This window comes from Cibotium barometz, chromosome 14, assembly GCF_041138505.1.
Source record: "Cibotium barometz isolate CiBa-2024 chromosome 14, ASM4113850v1, whole genome shotgun sequence".
In the NCBI taxonomy this organism is placed as follows: Eukaryota; Viridiplantae; Streptophyta; class Polypodiopsida; order Cyatheales; family Cibotiaceae; genus Cibotium; species Cibotium barometz.
The window spans coordinates 3,929,876-3,951,123 of record NC_141059.1 but is presented as its reverse complement, the minus strand read 5'-3'; the positions used below and the strand labels follow the sequence as shown (position 1 = coordinate 3,951,123).

The window sequence follows — 21,248 nt, the reverse complement described above, 5'->3', positions numbered from 1 at the left end:
GCGGCCAGGCTAGTGTGGACAGCAGGCCACACACTATATAGCCTGGGGGATGAGGGGCAATCCTCATTCTTCCTCTATGGCTGGGTGGTGAGCCAGAGGCCGTCCCCTCTTGTGGTAACGCCCGTAGCAGCGTTACGGATATCTAACAATATACTTAGCATTTCTTTGCCAGATTGGTCATGAAGCCAAAAGAAATATCTCGTCACATATTCTTAAGATATCTTGAGATATATCTCCGTATAGCTTGCTTGTAAGCTTGATAATATAATCCACAATATCCATATGGAAAGAGTGCTAAACGTGTGCACATAAAGCCAACTCCATACTTCCAAGATAAATTTTGTGAATTCATAAATCCTTAGACCAAGCTGTCTATTGCTCATGCTCTTGCTTCATAGGCTCTGAAGTGGCTGGCCATGCTTAGTAGCAATGATGGTAAGTGTGGTCCCCACTTGAGATCTTTTCTCTTCTTTATTGATAAAAGGAAGCCTCCGCTTCCAAGAAAGCCTATGCTCTGATACCAATGTAACTCGCGGCGGGTGCCCAGGGGACTAGGGCCTTTGACACACTTGTTGATACCATCAATGCTATTAAAACATTTAATCATGGCCACAGCCTTAACACATATCCATCATCACTTTGCATAAAACATAAAAGCTAGACAAAATATCCACAAATGCTGAAAATGGAGCTTGCACATGTGACACCACATAGAGGCCGGAATGGGCCGACCCTCCCCTTGGAGTATTTTACTATCCAAGGAGAATAATATCATGTACAAGCTTTGAGGGCCTTACTCTCCCCACGGGAGATGCCCGATTATCCATATACAAATGCCATAACACAGCCCAACACGACGCAACCAAGCCGGAACATAGGCTATAGAAATGCCAAGCCAACAACATAATCCATATACCTCCGTGTGGGTACCGATTCTTCCCCAAAAACCACGAGTCTTCATGCAATAGAGCTGGTACAGCAAGTACAACTCTACATTCAGCCGGTATAGCTGGTACAATGGCTGTTACAGCCGGTACAGAGGCTGGTACAACAAGTACAGTGGCTGGTATAGTCAGTACGATGGCTGGTACAACAGATACAACAAGTACAAATGCTAGTACAACATGTACATTGACTAGTACAGCAAGTACAATGGCTAGTACAACAAGTACAGAAGCTGGTACAGCCGGTATGGTGGCAGGTACAGTCGGTGCGGTGCCTGGTACAGTAGGTACAATCGGTACGATGGCAAGTACAACAAGTACAAATGCTAGTACAACAAGTACAATGGCTAGAAATCATAATAAATGATTAAATACCCTTGCCTTCAGTATTTCTTCGCAATAGAAGCCTCCAAAACAGTCCCCAACAGCCGGTATTCTTCATGGGCAGCCTTCAAGAGAGAGAAAGAGAGTAGCCATCATTAGGGCAGTCTATAACGGTGTAGAGGCTAGTGTGCGAGTCCACCAGACCCCTTTCATACTGGGAAATGTCCAGGCTAGTGACACCTACTCTTGCATGGTGTGTGTGATGGCCGTACGGACGCGAGCCCAGTACGAGCGGACGTCCGGCACGAAACACCACGTCTTTGCCGCACGCGGCCACTTCATGGCTCATGTTGACTCCACCGGCCCGTCGAGCGCGTCTCGCGTGTTTGCCTTGCGGGTCTCACCGATCACTTGCCCTTCATGCCCGGCTCGGCTCCAGGGGCCTCACTCGGGGCTTGCCTTCCATCCATGCCCTGCCGGCCTAGGGTCCATCGCGGCCTGTCGGCACGGCCCGGCGCGCCGGCCACGGCCGGCGGCCGTTTTTCCACCGTTCTCGGTCCCGTCGGCGCATTCGGTCCCGACTCCGTCAAGGTAGGGAGGGCATCCCCCGGAGGCACTCGGCTCAATAAACCCCCACCGCAACACGGGAGGCCTAACGTGCCTACCTGGTGCGTGAGTGTGTCTACGTGCCTCCCATGGGTCCATGCTTTGCCCCTCCAAGCACTTCCTCCCCATATAGATGCATTATATTCGGGGCGGTCTAGCATACCCCTCGGGCACCATGTCCCTCCGGATAGAAATCCCGCGACACGTCACGGTAAACGGCCGAAACGGCCGTTTTTAGCCAAAACGACCGAAAACTGACGGACGCGTCACAGTGTGGTTTATTGTAAGGAACGTAAAATATGATGAGTTTTAAAGTTTTTGTAAGTTTCCCATCAACCTGCTTCTGCCCTTCATGTTCATTTTGTATATCTCTCGTGTGCTTTGCTGTGTGTGTGTCTCTCTGTTTTAGCCAGTTCAACCACTACATCTACTACCTATGGGAGTTCAACTATCATGTGGGATTAGGCCCCACTTGCAAGGGTTCATTCGCATATCAGTGAGTGAGATGAAGGGGAGAAAGATACACCCCTTTTATATGCAGCAGAGGGCGGTTGTAAGCTGGTCTACAGATGTTGGTTTAGAGCAGGGTGGCCATCTGAGGGGGTGGAGCAGGTTGGCTGGTCAAAGCAGCATTGCATAGCAAGGCATCTAGCAAAGCAGTGAACAGATTCTGCAAGGCAACTAACTGAGAGGGTCGTGATGGCTCAAGACCTCCTAGGTGGTGGAAAACGGGGCGGACAGCTGGCGCCCAGCTTGGCAGTCAACAGAGTGGCCAAAAGAGTGCCCAATAGCGGACCCTGTACATCAGACTTTTGAAGAAAAAGAAATTGTCTAGTTTACTAACCTATGCCTAATGGTGCCAACTCCTCAAAATTCCTCCGTCGAGGCTCGTCAGACAGAGCTGCATATACAATCATTTTCTAGCAGTTGGCCTAGCCTCACGCTTGGGGGTGCCCCCCAAGGGGAGGGAGCTATGGCTGGGCGAAATAAATTTGAGTTTTGCAGGTTAAAGGTGGTTGAGAGATCCTTCTTATGCACTTTGGGTGCACAGGTCAGAAACCCTATTCCCTTTTATACATGAGTCAGAAAACATTGAATTACCTAAACAAGAAATTCTAGCTTTCAACTTCAGTAACTGTTTTCCCTGCTAGCTTACATTAGCCCACCTGGTTGCAACTCTCCCAAAACTGTCGGCTTTACAAAGACCTGGACTGTTGCAATCCTCGATCAGCATCTCTCCTTCTGCACTTTTTTCTTCCACTACCAAGCGTTCGCCATTTGTTACTACATCCACAGATTACCACTTCAGATCTCTGAAGAAAACTATACCATTAGCTCACCCCATAGTCACAGAGAAAGCATACCTGACTGTTGGTTCTCCTCTGTGGCGTTCTCTACCAGATGCTCATGACTAGGGCCACTGTCAGTTTGAATGCAAAGAGGCTTCTTGGGAAAAAAATCATGAGACACTTTGGAGTGATCCCTCTGCTGATTGAAACCCTTATTCTCAGAATTGTCAAAATATTTATTCGTTTGCACCGGTGTTGCGCAAGCATCGGCAGTAGATGGGCCCAGATAACACTTAACAGCTTCCTCCACAACACTATTATCTTGGACCAGCATCCCTTGCTGGGTACCCAGTTCATCCACCATTGAGCACGGCATGCTGTTACTCATATGTTCTTGCAGCTGAGCAGGACTGCAAGAAGAAAGGCCTTCTGAAGTGGCAAAACAGGTGCCCTGTTTTGTCCAGGATGTTTGGTTACTTTCACAAGCTCCAAATCTTACAACAGCCATTTGGATGACACTACCTTTTGTCGTAGCTGGCTCTGAAATAGAAGAAGCTATCTCAGGTGGAGCCACAATAGGTGTAGGTCTGTCCGGGGGATTCAAAAACAAACCTTTTACATTTCTGATACCATCTGAATTCTTCACTGTTGGCCTTATGAGCAAAGGAGATTGTTGATGATGCTGAGTATTGTTTCTACCCTCTCCTGATGTGTCATTTTGGATTGCATTCCAGGGTGTGGAATAGCTCAAGCTTGATAGCTCTGCCCTCCTCTGTTCATCACTGGTTCTCTTTTCCAAAGATTGCAGAGCTACATTGGATTGGAAAGAACCTGCTGCATCATGATCTTCAACATGCTTACGTAAACGTGGAAAGCTCAATGCATTGTCAACATCAGGGAACATGCAAGACTGCATCTGATGAGAACCACCAATCAATTTATCACTTTCTGAGTTCATATGTGGCATGCAAAGTTCTCCATTTCTTTGATCAGTGGAAAGCCAGTTTGAGATGTACATTCCCTCCTTGTTTTGGCCCATGAAACCGCCAAAAGTAGCCAATCTCCCCGGAATAGAGTGCTCCACATTTTGCTGTGTATTCTTCTCCCACGCTAAGAACCATGTGCAAACAGTGCAAAGCGTTAAGGCCTCAAGCAGGCAAACAACATCAAAATCTCATAGTTAACCTTACGTGTTTAAGAAATGCAGCAGGTAAATGACCAGCAAAGCTACCTGTTTGACCGGACCTTTCATAAGCAGATGGCTTGGCTTGTGTGATTGTGCCAGCAGAAAGCCTAGATTCCAAAGAGCTCGAGTATACAGATCCCAAGGACAGATTATGTTGAGAAGGCTGTCCTAGCCTTAATTCAAAGTTTGAGGTCAGCATGTCTTTCTCCACTTGAGTAAGATCTTGGGCAGCGTTTCTCAAACTACATGACCCAGCATGCTTAAATGGATAACTTCCGATTTTGGAAAAATTTACATGTTCAACAACAGGAGAGGCTCCAACTTCAGTACCCCAAAATGACCGAGTCAGGTTAGCATCTTGGATCTTGGTTCTATTATCATAAGAATTTTGAAGAAATGGCTGCCTTACATCGAAGTCATTTCCAGCAATCCCTTTATAACACTTACCTAAGTTTATCAGCTCAATTTCATCCAAATTTTGGGATCCTAACTGACAGCAGCCATTGCCTTGGACAAGACCCATACTAGGAGTCCTGCTTCCTAAAGAATTTGAATTCCCCAGACCAATTGAAGAATGCCATGCTTGACTGACTTTGTTCTTTGATATGGAACAATTCCCCTGACAGAGAGAATCAACCTCTCTGTGAGAGCTCTGGCCATGGACTTCTCTGTGTTTTGCATGATCCCCTTCTGGGCCAATTGATTCATCCCATTCCCAGCCCACATGGTCCTCCGGAACCTTTACCTGGCAAATTTCAGCAAACAAGTTACAAGGTGGCATTTAAAGTCTTATGGTACAGTATTGCTACTCTCCACTTTGTCCTTGAAGGCCTTTCTGTAGAACTCACCCCAAACTGAGAAAAAAATGTTTTGCGCCACTGTACAAGGCTCTCACCACCCTCCATTAAAACAATGCTCCCTGGGTTGACAGTAAAGAAACCAGCATGCTGCAATCAAGAAAAGGTTGTCAAATTACCCACATAAATTAGCATACAATGAATACAAAAATATGTCATCCCTAATTACATGCCAAATAATGCAAGAAAATACACTAAGCAGAACTTGATCACAAGACAAAGAACTTAAAGCAAGAGATATGGAGAATAATGATGAACTATTGATACAAACCAAAGTTACAAACTGATGGCGTCTGCCCACTTGTGCACTCCAGCAAAGAGCTTTCATGGCGAGCCGCGATCTAGGTAAACTCTGGACAGAGGATGTCATGCACATACAAGGGCGCACAACAAAGTGAAGATAGATCTAAAGCTGTTGATCTCGATATGAAATGAAGATTGCCAAATTAGTCTATGTATAGTATCCAGGGTTTGTTGGGTGTTAGGGTTTCAAAGAAACAAAGGACACACACACACAGAGATGGTCTACAATAGCAAGCTCTCAAAATTGTGAGAGAGATGGTGATTGCTACTCAAAGTAGATGAGATACAAAGATGTGTGGAGCAAGGGAGTTGACTCCACAATATCATAATACAATAAAATAAGTGTGGTGTAATTTCACACCTAATATCCAAGGGGAAAAGTGCCCTTGGTTAGCCCATGTTCATATGTGGCACTACTCATAGCATATATGCTAATACACCCCCCTGTAGTGGCAATGTGAACTTATACAAGGTCAATAGCAGATAACTGTCTGTAGGAGAGTAAGCCTAAAGCTTTGCGGAAAGCTTGAAACTTCTCTCGAGGCAACGCCTTCGTGAACAAATCTGCAACATTGTCCTGTGTAGAGCAATAAGATAATGTGATCTCCCCTGCATGAATCCTCTCTCTGACATAGTGATAATGAATCTCTATGTGCTTAGTGCGTGCATGAAACACTGGGTTTCGTGCCACGGCTATAGCACTCTGAGTGTCAGTGAGTATGGTGGTGGGTGTCAGCTAACACTCACGAAGAACAGTCATCAATCTCCTCAGCCATACACTTGGCTGTAAAGGCTGCCCTGTACTCAGCCTCACAAGTAGATGTGGCAACAGTGGGCTGCTTTTTGCTCAGCCATGATATGCATGAATGCCCCAAAAAGAAACAATTCCCACTGGTGGACTGCCGTGTATCATAGTCACCAGCCCAGTCTGAATCACTGTTAGCATGTAACTGCAAGCTGCCCCTCCTGGGATATACCAACGCAAGATCCACGGAGCCCTGAAGATAGCGGAAAATCTACTTCACTGCTTACCAATGCTTTGTACCTGGACTGTGCATAAATTTGCTACACTGGGAAACCCCAAACTGAATATCTGGGCCTGTGTTGCATAAATATATGAGGCGGCCCACTACTTGGCTGTAAACACTCATATCAAAAGGCTCTCCAACATCATACATGCTCAATTTCAGCCTTGGCTCCACCGGAGTAGAGATGGCATTACAATCTTAAAACCCGAATTTGTGTGACAGCTTTTGAATGTATTTCGATTCGTGTACATAAATCCCAACATCTATTTGCACAAATTGTATGCCCAAATAATAATGCAACAATCCAAATCTGTCATCTCAAATGACGATTGCAATTCAGCTTTGAATGCTGAAATTTTATCCATGTCATTCCCAGTTAGCAACATGTCATCCACAAAGAATGAGCATAATCAAAGTACCATGATCCTCTTTCACATAGAGGGTGCTCTCTAATGGACTACTCCAAAAATCCCTGCGTGGTCAAATAAGTATAGATCTTCTCATACCAAGCTCGAGGAGCTTGTTTGAGACCATAAAGTGCTTTTCGAAGCTTGCATACTTTGTTTTCATGACCATGCAACACAAACCCAATGGGCTGCAAATCCCCATTGAGAAAAGCTGATTTTTATGTCCAATTGATTCACTTTCCATCCATGATGGGTAGCCAATGCAACAACACATCTAACCGTGGCCATACGAGAAGTGGGTGCGAAAGTCTCATCATAATCAATGCCTTTTTGCTGGGCATATCCTTTGGCCACTAGCTTGGTCTTGTACCTATCAATGGTACTATCAAAGTTTCTTTTTAGCTTGTAAACCCACTTTGTGCCGATGGACTTCTTGCCCCAGCAAGCAAATCTACCAAATCCCAAGTGCTGTTTTTATGGATAGAATCCATCTCATTTTGCATGGTCAAATGAATCTGGCTCATCTCCATCACAAAGTGTGCTCATGCAAGCAACATCTGCGTGTACTCTTGCATTACGTGAACCAGCTGTGTCCTGCTACCAAGTGGAGCTGAAAGTTTGCTCTCCTATAAAGTACGGAGCAATCAACGAGGCACAACTCTAGCCCCCTTCGTTGCTGTCCGCTCTTGCTCCACTGCTTCCTCGACATTTTGAGGTGTAATGAGCTCATTCATGGGCTAATTTTGAGCACCCAAATGCTATCCATTGGGCAAAGTTGCTGGCTGATCTGTTGAGCCATCAATTCCCAACGGGAGAGGTCCTTCAAACATGTTATGTGCGCCCGAAGGTGGCTGTCCAAAAAATTCAGCCAATGGCTGGTCTGAATTTTCAGCAAATAAATCTCTGCTGTCCAAAATCCTGTGTGTGGAAGGATTAAAGAGACGGTAGCCTTTACTGCCACTGCTAAACCCACAAATATGCACTTAGCAACTTTGTCATCAAGCTTACCTCTCAAAACTACTAAGGTATATGTGCATATGCTATACATCCAAAAACTCTAAAGTGATCAACTTAGGTTTTCTTTCATGCCAGGCCTCATATGGCGTGATGGCTTTCAATGCTTTGGTAGGGCATCCATTCAACACATGTGTAGCACACATTATTGCCTCTATCCAAAATTTGTGAGGTAATCCTTTGCCTTTAACCATGCATCTAGCCATTTCCATCAAAGACCTCTTCTTTCTCTCAGCAACACCATTTTGCTGAGGAGAATATGGCATCGTGCATTTTTATGTCAGGCCTATAGCACACATGTCCATCAGTTTTCCAACCTTGCAGCACCTCTTACCGACTTGCTCAAGGGGGTGAAGACTGGCAAGCAGAAAGTCTCAGTTACAGGTAAGGCACTTGATGCATTCTGTGCACTCCAGAAAGCTGCCTCAAAAGCACCTGTATTAAAGTTAGCATCATGGGACGAACCTTTCGAGGTCATCACCGATGCCAGCAATGTAGCCATAGGTGCAGTCCTCCAGCAAGACAATAGACCCGTGGCATATTATAGCAGAAAGTTGGATGTCACCGAAAAGAATTATTCGGTATATGACAAAGAGCTTTTGGGTGTGATCACAGCGCTCAAATATTGGAAGCCTTTTCTTTATGGACAGGCTTTCACAGTGAAAACAGACCACCAAGCACTTAAGTGGCTTCAGACTATGCCAAGTGCCCAGTGGAGTGATCGACAGGCCAGGTGGAGTCAAATCTTCCAACAGTTTGGAGGTATGATTGAATACATCCCTGGTAAGCACAACCCAGTAGCAGATGCTCTCAGTCGCAAGTCCAGCATCCGGGTAGTCCAAGAAGCTACCATTCTCGAAATCACGGGGAAGGACTTGGATAGTATGAAAGACCAATATGTCGACTCCCCTGAGTTTGGTACTTAGTATAGTTTGGCCCTCACTTCTGAGCCTGGCCACTATTCAGTGTACAGAACGGTTGGTTGTTCTACAAGAACCGTCTCTGTGTTACTCGAGAAAAGCGTTCTGCTCTTCTCCACAATGCCCATGACTCCTTAGTTGGAGGACATAGGGGTATCAACAGCACCCTCGAGAAATTAGAACAGTCCTTTTATTGGCTTCAAGAGCCTCCTTTGCCATACTCACTCCAACAACGAAGACGAGGGGTGCAATCAGACTCGAGGCTGAGAAGGGAGAAAGCGGAGTCAAGGAAAGTGCAGCTGCAAACAGGAAATAGATGTTGGCCACGCGCCGGAACTGCTCAAAGAGAGCCTTGGGGAAGAAGGTCACCAGGTTGTATTTGGTGGTGGCCACCCAGTTGGAAGGGTACTGCACATGATGTTCATCTGACCTGTTGATTAGCACAACTCTGGAGAAGCCCTCACGTCCTATGGATGAAGAAGCTTCATGCTCTCCATGTAAATGCCTGGCACATGAGAATGTGTAAAGATTGCTCCATCTCATTCTCCTCCGCCTTGATTCTGCCATGTCTTTTGGTTGCAAACTCAGTTTGTCTGTGCAATGTATCCAAAGACTTTCAGATGAGACAAATCAGGTTTTCTACCAGTAAACCTCTCCTCTAGAGTTACATCATGTATGGCTGCAGTTGGAGTCCTGTTCATGATGTAAACGGCTGTAAATATAGCCTCAGCCCAATAGCTATGCAGCATATTCTTCTCTCCCATCAATGCTCGCGCAATCTCAGCAATGTGCCTGTTTTTTCGCTCAGCAACTCCATTTTGCTATGGAGTGTATCTGCATGTAAAGGTTCCCCATACAAAGAAGGCAGGTTTACTTCAACCTTTGCCTATCCCCGACGGACCTTTCATCGACATATCTATGGACTTTGTAGGGCCTCTACCAGCATCCACTGGATCCCGTAACACTCAGTGTTTTACCATTGTGGATCGCTTTAGTAAATTCTGCATGCTCATCCCATGCAAGCATACGGTCACAGCCGAGGACGTAGCCCGTCTGTTTCTCAAGCATTGGTATCCAATTTGTGGTTTGCCTAGCACCATAACATCAGACAGAGATTCCAAGTTTACCTCGCATTTCTGGAGGGCATTATTTGAAAACTTCGGAACTAAGTTGCGGTTGTCTAGTGCATTCCATCCCCAGACAGATGGCCAGACAGAAATTTATAACCAGTTGGCCTTTGATGTCCTCAAGTCCTACTGTCATGACCAGCAATCCAAATGGGAGCACTATCTTCCATTGGTCCAAGCTATCTTGAACGACACGCATTCATCCAGTGTCGGACGGACTCCATATGAAGCAGCCTTTGGTCGCCGTTTTCCTTCTCTTTTGACGAGAATGGTGTCTCCATCTTTAGAGGCTAATAAAACCACGGAAGCATTTTCCGAGATCATTGAGTCAGTCAAGGACCACTTGACCAAAGCTCAGGAAGCATATAGCAGACAGACAAATAAGTCTAGATGAGATATCCACTTCAAGGAAGAGGATTGGGTCTATTTGAGTATCATGAAGCAAAGATTGAAACAAGTGGGCAAACATTGTCCCAAGCTCTCATTCCGTAGTTTTGGCCCTTTTCCAATAGTTAAGAAGTTAAGTGATGTCTCCATGAAATTAAAGTTGCCTGCCAGTTGGACAATGCATGATGTTTTCCATGTTTCTTGGCTAAAACCATATGTTGGTCCAAAAGTGTTTGATGTTTCAGATGAACAGCAGCCAGACGTGGTAGACGAGGCAGAAGTGATTGAGCCTGAGCAGATCCTTCTTCATCGATGGAAGCATGGTTCCGGTCGACGGATTCGTCAGTTCTATAGGAAATTCCGAGATCAAGGCACCCACGAAGCCGTATGGCTCGACGAGCAATTCTTCCAGGAGTACCCCCAGTTATTGGCGGACTACTTAGAAGCCATGAACCTGCCGCCAAGCTAATCAGGAGGGAATGTCACATGCACTCTGCAGTCAGTGCATGGTGACAAGATGGCTCATCATCAGAAGTGCAACAGTTGTACAGTATTAGAACCCAATACGATGATAATTGTCGTACGCCGTGACCCCATTGTACATCCTCAGTCCAGGATAAGTCAAGCACGAGCTACGTAGGTCATTCCTCAGCCTTAGCCGGTCAGTCAGTCAGTCAAGTCCCTTAACCCACTTGGAGAGAATCATTCATGCATGTAGAGTCAGTAGAAGCCTTAGGGTTTGCATCAAAAAGCACTCTAATATGCATTCATATGCATGTGCATCATTTAGAACATCCCAGAAGTCTTAGGGAATTTACTAGGATTTATCTGGTATTTTTTTCATATTTTATAGTATTTATTTAGCATTATTGGCATTATTTGTCATTTATAAATATAAACTTTATTAAATGACCAGCCAATTTGACCAACCTCCAGTTAGTATAAATAGGCTTGCATAGGGCTTAGTTTCTCATTCAGTCTTCATTGTGCTAAGAGCTCTCCTCCTCAGCCCTAGGAGTATCCTTGCCTTCAGCCCTAGACTAATCCAGCCCTTGGAGCTTATGAGCTTGCTTCTCCAGCCCCTTGAGAACCTTTGCTTCAGTCAGCCCTAGGCGCCTGCATTCAGCATCACTTCAGTCCCTGATTCAGCATACAGACCAGCATCAGTTCAACGCCAGAATTCAGCAGCAGCCCATCTGCGTTTCTGTCCAGCTGTACAGCAGCCTATCTGCGTTTTCTGTCCAGCCGTACAGCAGCAGCCGGCGTTTTCTGTCAGCATCAACATACCTGCGTTTTCAGACCAGCAGCATCCCTGTAGGTCTGCGTTTCTGTCCACAGCAGTTTCCAGCCCTGAATCAACAGTTTGCATCAGTATCCAGCCTTCTATGCATCATCCATACATGTAGCAGTCATCTGGTGAAGGTAACATAGCATTTATAAGCATTTACAGCATTCTAACATAGCGTAGAACAGTCCACCATCTTCTTTTCTCAGCCTCAGGTGTGCAGCCCTTCCTCATGCCCTTGGGAAGAGTGCATAGGCTCGAGATCGGGTCATCAAGGTGTTTCTACAGCCGTGTACAGTTCAGCCAATCTCCGATCCTCCGAGATCGTGCGTTTGGCTTATCTACAGTCCACAGTCATTCTCTCTAAAGAAATAAAGCAAATACTATCTCGTTATCGGGATAGGGGGCCCTTCAGGGGGTAATTCGGGACCCAATCTGGTGTACAGTTCTCATCTTTCTCTCTCTCATCTCTTTAAAGTTTGAAGTATTGAAATGGATTGCTAAACTCACGAAACTCAGGATACAGAAGACGGTGTGAGCATTTGTGTGACAGGATCATCCAATACAAAGACTTCCACTGCATATCACACATGCATGACAGATGTAAGAGTGGTAACCACATGAGCATCATGCTCTCCTATCAAGTTGATATAACTCATGGTACATTGTGCTGGAAGTGACCAATGCATAGCCACCTTCACGGTCTTTCACTGTGCATCTGTTGTCCTCAAAGTTCACTGCATATCCTCTTTTAGCAAAAGAGGAGACGGACAGCAAATTCTTCTTAATTCCTGGCACATACAATACATCTAAAAGACATAAGTCTACACCATCTGCTATTGTGAGGATCACCTCACCAACACCCTAAACTGGATAAGAAGAATTGTTTGCACATGTTACCCGCTTGCCTTCTGGGGCAGCCATAAGCTTCTTAAACAAATCCCTCCATGAGGTGATGTGTTTAGAAGCACCACTGTCAAAATACCATGTGTCGTGTGTTTCATTGACACTGAGAGACATATGCTTCAAAGATGCATCATAACTGCAAGTGATGAAAGTCCACTCATCCTGCACAAGATTTACTGATGCATCATCTTTCCCTGCAGGTGATGAAGAAGAATCTACAACCATGCTGCTTTCCTTTTTCTTCTCCTTTGCAAGCCTCTTTCTGCACTCTTTCAAGTAACGACCTAGCTTCTTGCAGTAGTGACATGTGCCCTTGTTTTTGGACTTGCCTACATCATTTTTAGCCTTTTGTGAAGGCTGTCTCGAATCAGCCTTTGGCTGAAAACTGTGTTTCGCTTTTCCCTTGCCCTTGTCTTGGGCAACAAAAGCCCCATCACCACGCATGCTGGAAGATTTGTTCTTCCGATTCTGCTGCTCCTGTAACAACAAACCAACCAACTCTTCAAACAAGATTGGTTCAGGGTTACCCCGCATAGATAGAGTGAGCGATGTATGGAAATTCAAGTAGGTTTCTGGCAAAGATGATAGTGTCATGGAAACCAACTCCTTTTCGGAAATGACCTCATCAATGTTGGAGCAGCTGCTCTCGACGATCCTGGATTTTCCTAAGATGATCAACCATACTATCAACTTCATTCATGTCCAAGTTCTCAAGCTCTTTCTTGAGAAATGCAACCCTGGCCTCATTCTTTGCCTGATACATGGTCTCACGTACATCCCAAGCTCGTCGTGAGGTCCTGCAAGACCGAATATGCGGTATGATTGATCACTTTACTGACAAAGCAATCAAAGCCATCGCTTGGGCATCTCAAGTATCCCATCTGTTCTGCTCCTGTAAGGAAGCAGTGGGTACTGCTGCTTCTTGAGCACCATGGCCATGCGTGTTAGGTGCTATGTCAACAGGGCGTACATCTTCACCTGACACACAACCCCATAATCCTTTGGCCACAAGAAGGTTTCGGACCATGAAACTCCAAAGGGAGTAATTACAGTCATCCAATTTGTCCTCTTGGGACAAAACCTCGAATATATCGGTCGTATTTCCAGCCATTTGATCAAATCTCTTCACCAAGAGACATGCGAACACGTGCAACCAAATATGCTATGAAAAGCACCTGCAAGCAAAATCCAAAATGCACAGGAGTGCAATACCAAGCAACCACAATGTCCTGTGCAAATGTTTCGTCCCAAATTTCAGGCTGCAATGCTGAAAATCCCCTAATTTCTGAGCACCAATAGGCTAATTTATATGTCAATTGCACATAATTGACAAAAGCCCCAAAAATATGTGTACCAATGAGCTTGACTAAGCAATGATTCCACAAAAGCCTCAACTTTCTGTGTCCTGTAAATGCAATGGTGCAAATTCTGAAAATTCCCCAAATTCAAAAAATTCCTTGCAGCCAAAAGTTGCCCTACCTTACTGCCTGCACTTGAATCTTGCAATGAAGCAATGAATTCACAACTTCACAGGGCTGTGATTTGATGTCTTCATTCTCAGCCACATCTTGTACTTGAATTTCAGTTGTATTACTTCTTCTTGTACTTGAATTTCAGTTGTATTACTTCTTCTTGTACTTGAATTTCAGTTGTATTACTTCTTGTACATAATACAAGGAAGTAGATTAGGACTCATGTGTGGTATATGTGTGATTCTACTGCACTCTTCTTTCTATCTCTTGAAAACCCTAGCACATAGGCACAAGCGTTCTTCAGTTGCTATCAATGCCTAGGGAACCCGCAAATTTCTTTTCTTTTATGGCACCCATGTACGTTCGGGTTTGGGAGAAGTGAATATTTGGGTTCTCTTTATTGCACCTGGGTTAGCTCAAGTATATTGTGCTTCACTACTCCACCAAACCCTTTGTAGCATGCGCCGAGCTAGGACTGTGTGAAACAACAAAGCCTTTCTTTAAACCTGAGTTTAGTGAGTCTTTAGCAATTCTTTAGAAAGCATACATGAATTTGAAATAGATGTAGTAGAGACCACACAAGATGGGGTCCCGAATTACCCTTTCTCTGCTCTTCGTCTACCACCTCAAGTTCAGTAGCACCCTTGTCACCAGAGCCTGCATCACCTCATCTTCCGCTGCCACTCGGAGTGCCTCTGCTTCCATCAACGCGAGCCTTTGACACCGACTACCTCTCGGAGTGCTTTGCCTCACATCGACGCGAGCCTTCGTCATTAATCGTGCTTCAGCTCCAACATCATCTCTGCTTCTGCACTGGTCTTTCTACTCACAGTCACCTCACATCAGAGGGCACTTGTACATATGTTCACTCACCATTATAAATAGACTCACTCACATATTTCATGCTGTGTTGTTTTGCTCTGATCTCTCGTACATTTGGTCCTTTCGTCCTTTTGCCCTCACAGAGAGGAGCCTCACTAGGATACGGGGCAAGGACAGAATTAGCCTTGACATCGACTCTTCCATGCCCCCGGAGTGGATTTCCCCGATCCCGGACCCACCCCCCTCATAGCGGTTGCGTGTGTTCACTAGACATGACATACCCTTGGCTGTCCATGGCGATGATGAAAGCTTTGCCTTCCTCACCTTCTCTATGGCAGACTCGACAGAGCAAAGCCCCCTTTGGAATATTTTAGTAGATGCACCTTGCAGAGGGTGAGGGTGATAGGTTTCCATGAGCATAGTTGGCGGGTAAGGTGGCCAGAAAGAGATTCTGGCGGTTATGGCTATGGGAGGGTCGCCCTCTCACGGGACTTCAATGGGATCCAAGGAAGTGGACATGGCATGATCCCTTTGATAAAGAGGAGGCTCCTACATCACACGGCTCAGCCAGAGGATTCAGATGCCTGCGATCGAGGGCACTCCAACAGCAGCAACAGGGAACTGGAACTTGGAAGTCCCAAGGCCTCCCTCCTCAGTTTCTCTCACATTTCTCGAAGAGGTTGTGGGACAGTTTTCAGCCGCGAAAGATCACTCTCTATATGTGGCAGTTGGCACATCGAAGCCAGGCGGTTAGGACTTAGCTTGCCATCGGAGGTAGGCCAGCAATTTGTTCGAGGTCTGGCCATGTTCAGGAGTCCCAGGCTCTAGTGTCATTGTCTTTGGGATTTAAACCTTGGTAGGCCTAGAAGAGGATTCTCCGCATTTTCACTATGGACCCCCCCTCCCCCACCCCCCCCCCCCCCCCCCGAGAGCGGCACAGTTACTTGGGGCACAGTTGTTAGGCCCAAGCTGCCATGGCATATGAGGAGGAGGGGGAGGCCTTGCCTTGCAAGACTCTCATTGCCGTACCTTCACAATTCCAGCTCCCGCTTTTGATCATTGGACTCCTAGTTCTTGCCAAAATGAGAGATTTGTAGTAGTATTGCTACATGGCATATTTGGAGAGCTCACTGTAGCAAGACCATCAAGGGCACCCTCACCCCACCAGCGGAGTCCATCCGAAGCATCTAGCTTGATATCTTTCATAGCCTCCATGGACATTGGAGGAAGCTGCAAGGTGGCTCCGATCGCATGCAGAAGTGCCGCGAGGCCTTCCGCAGATTTGATGTCACAGGCCTTTTCTCACTGGCAGTGGAGGTGGGCCCATGCGGCACAGCCGGGGAGGGGAGCACCCTTCCCCTTTTTTCAATTTTCTTGATTATAGTCCATCCAGAGCATCTAGCTCGATATCATTCATAACGTTCATGGACATTGGGGAAAGCTGTAGGGTGGCTTCGATCACATGCAGAAGCGCCGCGAGGCCTTCCCGCAGATTTGACATCACGGGCCTTTTCTCACTGGCAGTGGAGGTGAGCTCATTTGGCATCATAGACCACCTCTGTGGTTGTTCTCCCCCTACCCCCCCCCCCCTCCCCAACCGGGGAGAAGAGCATCCTTCCCCTTTTTTCAGTTTTCTTGATTATCGCTCCCCTCCATGCACAGTTGCATAGAAACGCGTTTCGTACAGGTTCGAAACGTACGAAACGTTTCGAAACGATTCGTCATGTACGAAACGCGTTTTTTTCATCATGCATATTTTAAAAACCTAAAAAACAAATCGTTTCGTACGGTGCACTTTCGTTCACGTTTCCCAGTGGCGGCCGCCTGTGACTTTTCGCCGATTTGTGTGCCAGCCTGCCATCGCTCGTGTCAGCCCGCCTGCTCCTTGGTGTCCTTGGGCCTTATGGAGGTCTTCCAAAGGGGTAATGTCATGTTTTGCTTTATGTTGGTTTTCTCTGCACAACTCACAAAGCAGCACACTTTTTTCTCTTCCATCAATATTTATGGCATATCTTCCACGGTCCACCCTTGCTCTATTGAGGCTTTACTTCTAAGGCTATCTACCTTCTCTTCCCCTTGCTCTATTGTTGGCCAAGATGACAGTTAAAATCAGTTAAAATCATGAATCATATAATGACAGTTAAAATCAGTTAAAATCATGAATCATATAATGAGATTAGTTTATGTTCTGTGTCGCACTTGCAAGGCCAACAATCTGCATTTATCCCCGCCTTGTAAGATGCCTCGAACACGTGATTCTCTTTGGAACAATGCCACCTTCGAGTCTAGATATGGTGGCTCGGGCTCCAAAAAGTGGAAATGCAACTTTTGTGCCGATAAGCACCATGGCAGTGTCACCAGGCTAAAGACACATTTGTCACAAACAAAGGGTTTTGGCATCGGGCCATGTAAGCATGTGCCACAAGAAATCTATGATAGCCTCAAGGCTTGGAAGGCCTTGCAGCTAGGTATCCCCCTTGAGAATATCCCCAATCTGGGAGAGCCTGAAGCACGTCAAAGTGTCTCCAAGAGGACTCGCAGTGATCACCCACGTGATTTGTGATATCATCATATCTTACATGTATTTTGTTTTTATTGAAATGAATTCAATGTGGTCTCTTATAAGTTATGTCAACAGTTTTTTCTTTTGTATATTTCAAGTTAAAAATATACATGCTTTTTCTATTTTGTATGAAACCTTTTTGTACCCGTTTCTTACCTTTTATGAAACGTTTCAAAACGTATGAAACCCGTTTCATACTTGCCGTTTCAGAAACGCCTGGCAACACTGCCTCCATGGAGCTAGGTTTGTACTTAGCCAATATGGTTGTTTTGCTTGGTAACTAATAGAAGGATCTCTTTCCCCAAAAAAAAAAAAGTTGATGGTCCAATCGATGAAGTAAAGTGCCCAACTGCTCCTTGTCCTTACGCAATTGTAAGGCCAACTCAGTGACCTTGTTGGCATAAGTCAGGTCAGGCCTGAGGCCACTAGTAAATCCAGCTATGGTGAGCCTAGGATGTGCTTGCCATGCCTAGCTTGCCCAAAATGGACCTTGCCAACCTGCAATGCATCCTATTTGGTCCAAGACTTGTCCACTCTGTGTCAGATGCTCACTTTTGGCCTAATAAGCTATCCGGACACTTACACAACAAACAAATCCTAGTAGGTTGTATCTGCGTGCAAGACAACGCACCGACTATCTAACCTGAAGACAATCAGAGAGACAAGGGCTCACAACATACTCAGAGCTCACCCAAAAGGTTGCTAACTATACACTGCCGCGGAATGAACACGTGACACCCTAGTGCAGCAGGTGCACATGACACTAGCCATAGTCTTGTCTACATCACTCTCTGGAGCAGCAGAATGGACACGTGACACCCTAATGCAGGAGGTGCACGTGACACTAACCATAGTCTTGTCTGCATCATTCTATTGCATCCATGGGATGAGTAAAGCATGTGGCACTTATTGTATAATAGCTTGCAAATTCAGCAATTGTCTTTTCATCTTCACTTGTTGGTAAAGTCACCGTCTAGAAGGATGTAACATTGATTTTGACACTGGAGCCAAGTGTAGCAACCCATAATTAAAAAATCATGAGAAAATTAATAACTTGGGAAATTTTTGAGGGGCACCTTCATAATTTGAAATAAATAGTGAGAAAAATTTGTAGAAAATCACTAAGCAAGCACTAGATGAGACAAATCCATAGGTGATATTTTTTTATCAAAGATTAGGAAACACAGAAACGGAAACGCAAACAGAAACAGCGATTCTCAAGGAACGGGGTTTCCGCGTTTCCAGGCTAGGAAACGGGCATTTCCTGTTACTATGGGTGGTTACTAACTAGTCCCAAACCCTTCTTTGGCACTAATAGCAATTATTGCAGTTGATAAAGGACCACATGGCTCATGAGTAAAAAATGAGAGCAAATAAATGGCTTCAAAGTAGAAGATGCATGCTTGCTAATCAGAACTTAATGCAGAACTCCAAGCCTTACCTCACTAAATTTAGCCACCGACATATGCCAATTGTGGCAGGAGCACATCACACCTAACCGTCCCGTTTCTGCCATAATTAGTTCGCCACCTACAATAAAGAGTCTGCTATTATAGTCACCGCAAACATCAAGCACTCCAGAGCCAAAAACATCCAATGTCCACTGCTTGTGAAGACCCCGTAATGGCTTCTCCTGATCTATAAAACCATTACCATTCCTATAAATCTGCTAAAGCTGAAGACAGTAGCTTTTCGGTACGAAAGCCTAACTAATGTTTCATAGCAATACCTAATAAAGAACCAGTAGTGCTGGCACAAAAGACCCGTGGCCTTAAACGAGGTTTTCCGTGAGCCTGTTCACTAATGAGTCCAACAGAGGCATCAAACACTGGCTGTGTTGCATTTCTGTGCATAGAAGAAAGGTGCTTCTCAGTATGTATGCTTTGAACATTCTGAACTTTGTTGTCAGTTTGCCAGGGCATTGCTTGGTATCGAGGCTCCAACTCCACCGCGGCCAAATGAGAGCTCATGGACAGGGCTTGTCCGTACATCTCCAAGCCACCCGGCTTCAGGATAGAAGAGTCAAATTTACCTGCACCTCCTGTTCTAGAGAGTTGAATCGAATCTCGCCCTTGGGTGCCTTGTGGGAAATCAGCCATTGTTCCCGGAATTCCCAGAGACCCTACTCTACCCACAAACGGAAGGCTTCCAGAAGCCATTAGGGGCCATCCTCCAGCATCCACAGCATTGGCAGAGCTGGCTGTATACCGAGGCTGATTTGATGCCACATAAGAGGAACGGGAGATGGGAGGTTGTTGAAAATCTGATTGAAACTGCTGTGGGTTCTCAGTCAACACCGCTAGCAAGGGGTATGGAGCCTGTGGCTTTCCCACTTTCGGATGTAAACTTTGAGAGTTAAGATTCGGTATGTTCGGACACATCGGCTCTTGCCGAATAGTCCTCTCGATGACGCAGATCTCTTGAGCAATGTACGGATTTGGGTATCGTCCTGGCCCAGTGTCAACCTGCATGGCAAGTATTTAAGAGCGTGAGAAAAATAAGGCTAGCATATGTTTAGAGCAACTTTGATGCAAAGTAATGTGCTGAGAAGTTTTAGTATGGCAGTGTATTGCACTTGAAACTTCCAGCCTAAGCATTCAGCAGCTAGAAAGAGTTACAGTACCTGGTTGAGGGATCCTGGCCAATGGACCCATTGTGACGGCAGCCAGTTGGGGCCCTTGAGCTGCCAAAGATCATCCATAGCTGCAGACAGAGAGCTTCAACAACAGGGCAGCAGTTCTCACCGCACCCAGTGCATTCTGAAACCCTGATTGCAGAGAATGCTTGCCCGCTTCAGGTCCTGTGATGGTCCTGTAACTGCTTTTCAACTCAACCCTTAGCTGCATAAAGAACCTGTTTCAGTGGCCCTGTGTCACCCCATCCCAAACGCTAATTGCAGACTGTGCCTGTTGCAAAATGTTTTTACCCCCGTCCCCCTGCATCCTGAAAGTCTAATCGCAGACGGTGCCTGTTTCAGTCGCCCAGTAGCTACCAAACCCCTCCTTCTGAAGCCCTAATTGCAGATAGTGCCGCCCAGACGAGTTTCAAGCCAATTGAGCAGCACATTGCACAAAGATATCCTTAGCTCAGCCAGCACACGTGCGGGGCCCAATTAAACACGTGCTGAAGCACCCACAGCCTGCCATTCAAAGCGAGAGCTCACCTGCAGTGAGTAAATCTGAGGGCTCAGGAAGAAATGAGCTGTTGGGCTGCGTGGGTGGGGGAGGCGGTGTCCACTACATTGTTCTTTAACAGACGGGGCCCGGGGGAGTGCAGACAGGGAAAAGGGGACGTGGTATAGGTGCACGGTGCACCAAACATGGTCACAGCGTAATGTCCTGTAGAAATTTTAAAGTACACGTTAACTCATTTAGTGTCACAAAAAAAAGGCATCTAAATAAAAAGGCCCCAAAACGTTTTTTTCTAAATTTATTAATTTGCTCTTCTTTGTTTCTGATGTATTTTTTGATTTCAGGTTTCTAGGCTTTTGTAGATTGCATACTATAAGCTATTGATTTTATTTCTTTTATTTATAGTAGTTTTTGACGGCTAAGCCCTCCTCTCAATCGAAAAAACCAGTTGCGCGACTCTCTCTCTCTCTCTCTCTCTCTCTCTCTCAACTCTGTGTCTTGATGATGCAGGAACAGGAGACATCAGCGATGCACTTCAGCGTTGATGTCTCTTCTTGAAGATGCTGGGAGTTGACGGGGTTCTGTCCGTGTCAAGCGGGAGACAGGGAGAGGGAGACAGGCATGCGCATGATACACAGCGAGGGAGGAGGTGTGCGGGAGGAAAGAGGTGACCATGA

General features: G+C 45.8%; 1 protein-coding gene across 3 annotated transcripts in view; it reads right to left on the bottom strand.

Moving 5' to 3' along the window:
• Positions 1-20,784, bottom strand: part of LOC147631574 (uncharacterized) — a 116,643-nt gene extending 95,859 nt beyond the window's left edge. For 2 of the 3 annotated variants that reach the window (XR_015267319.1, XM_086808091.1), the window contains exons 1-7: positions 20,064-20,784; positions 19,170-19,905; positions 18,882-18,970; positions 5,198-5,296; positions 4,395-5,094; positions 3,239-4,273; positions 3,041-3,158 (exon numbers count right to left, since the gene is read on the bottom strand). Coding sequence is in view for 2 of the 3 variants with exons in the window: in XM_086808091.1 (XP_086664217.1) it covers positions 3,041-3,158; positions 3,239-4,273; positions 4,395-5,094; positions 5,198-5,296; positions 18,882-18,970; positions 19,170-19,905; positions 20,064-20,141 (2,855 nt within the window). In the remaining variant the exon portion in view is untranslated. Of the gene's footprint in view, positions 1-3,040; positions 3,159-3,238; positions 4,274-4,394; positions 5,095-5,197; positions 5,297-18,881; positions 18,971-19,169; positions 19,906-20,063 lie in introns of those variants that run through there. The other variant, XM_086808092.1, reaches the window with a different exon arrangement.
• Positions 20,785-21,248: the final 464 nt, after the last annotated feature.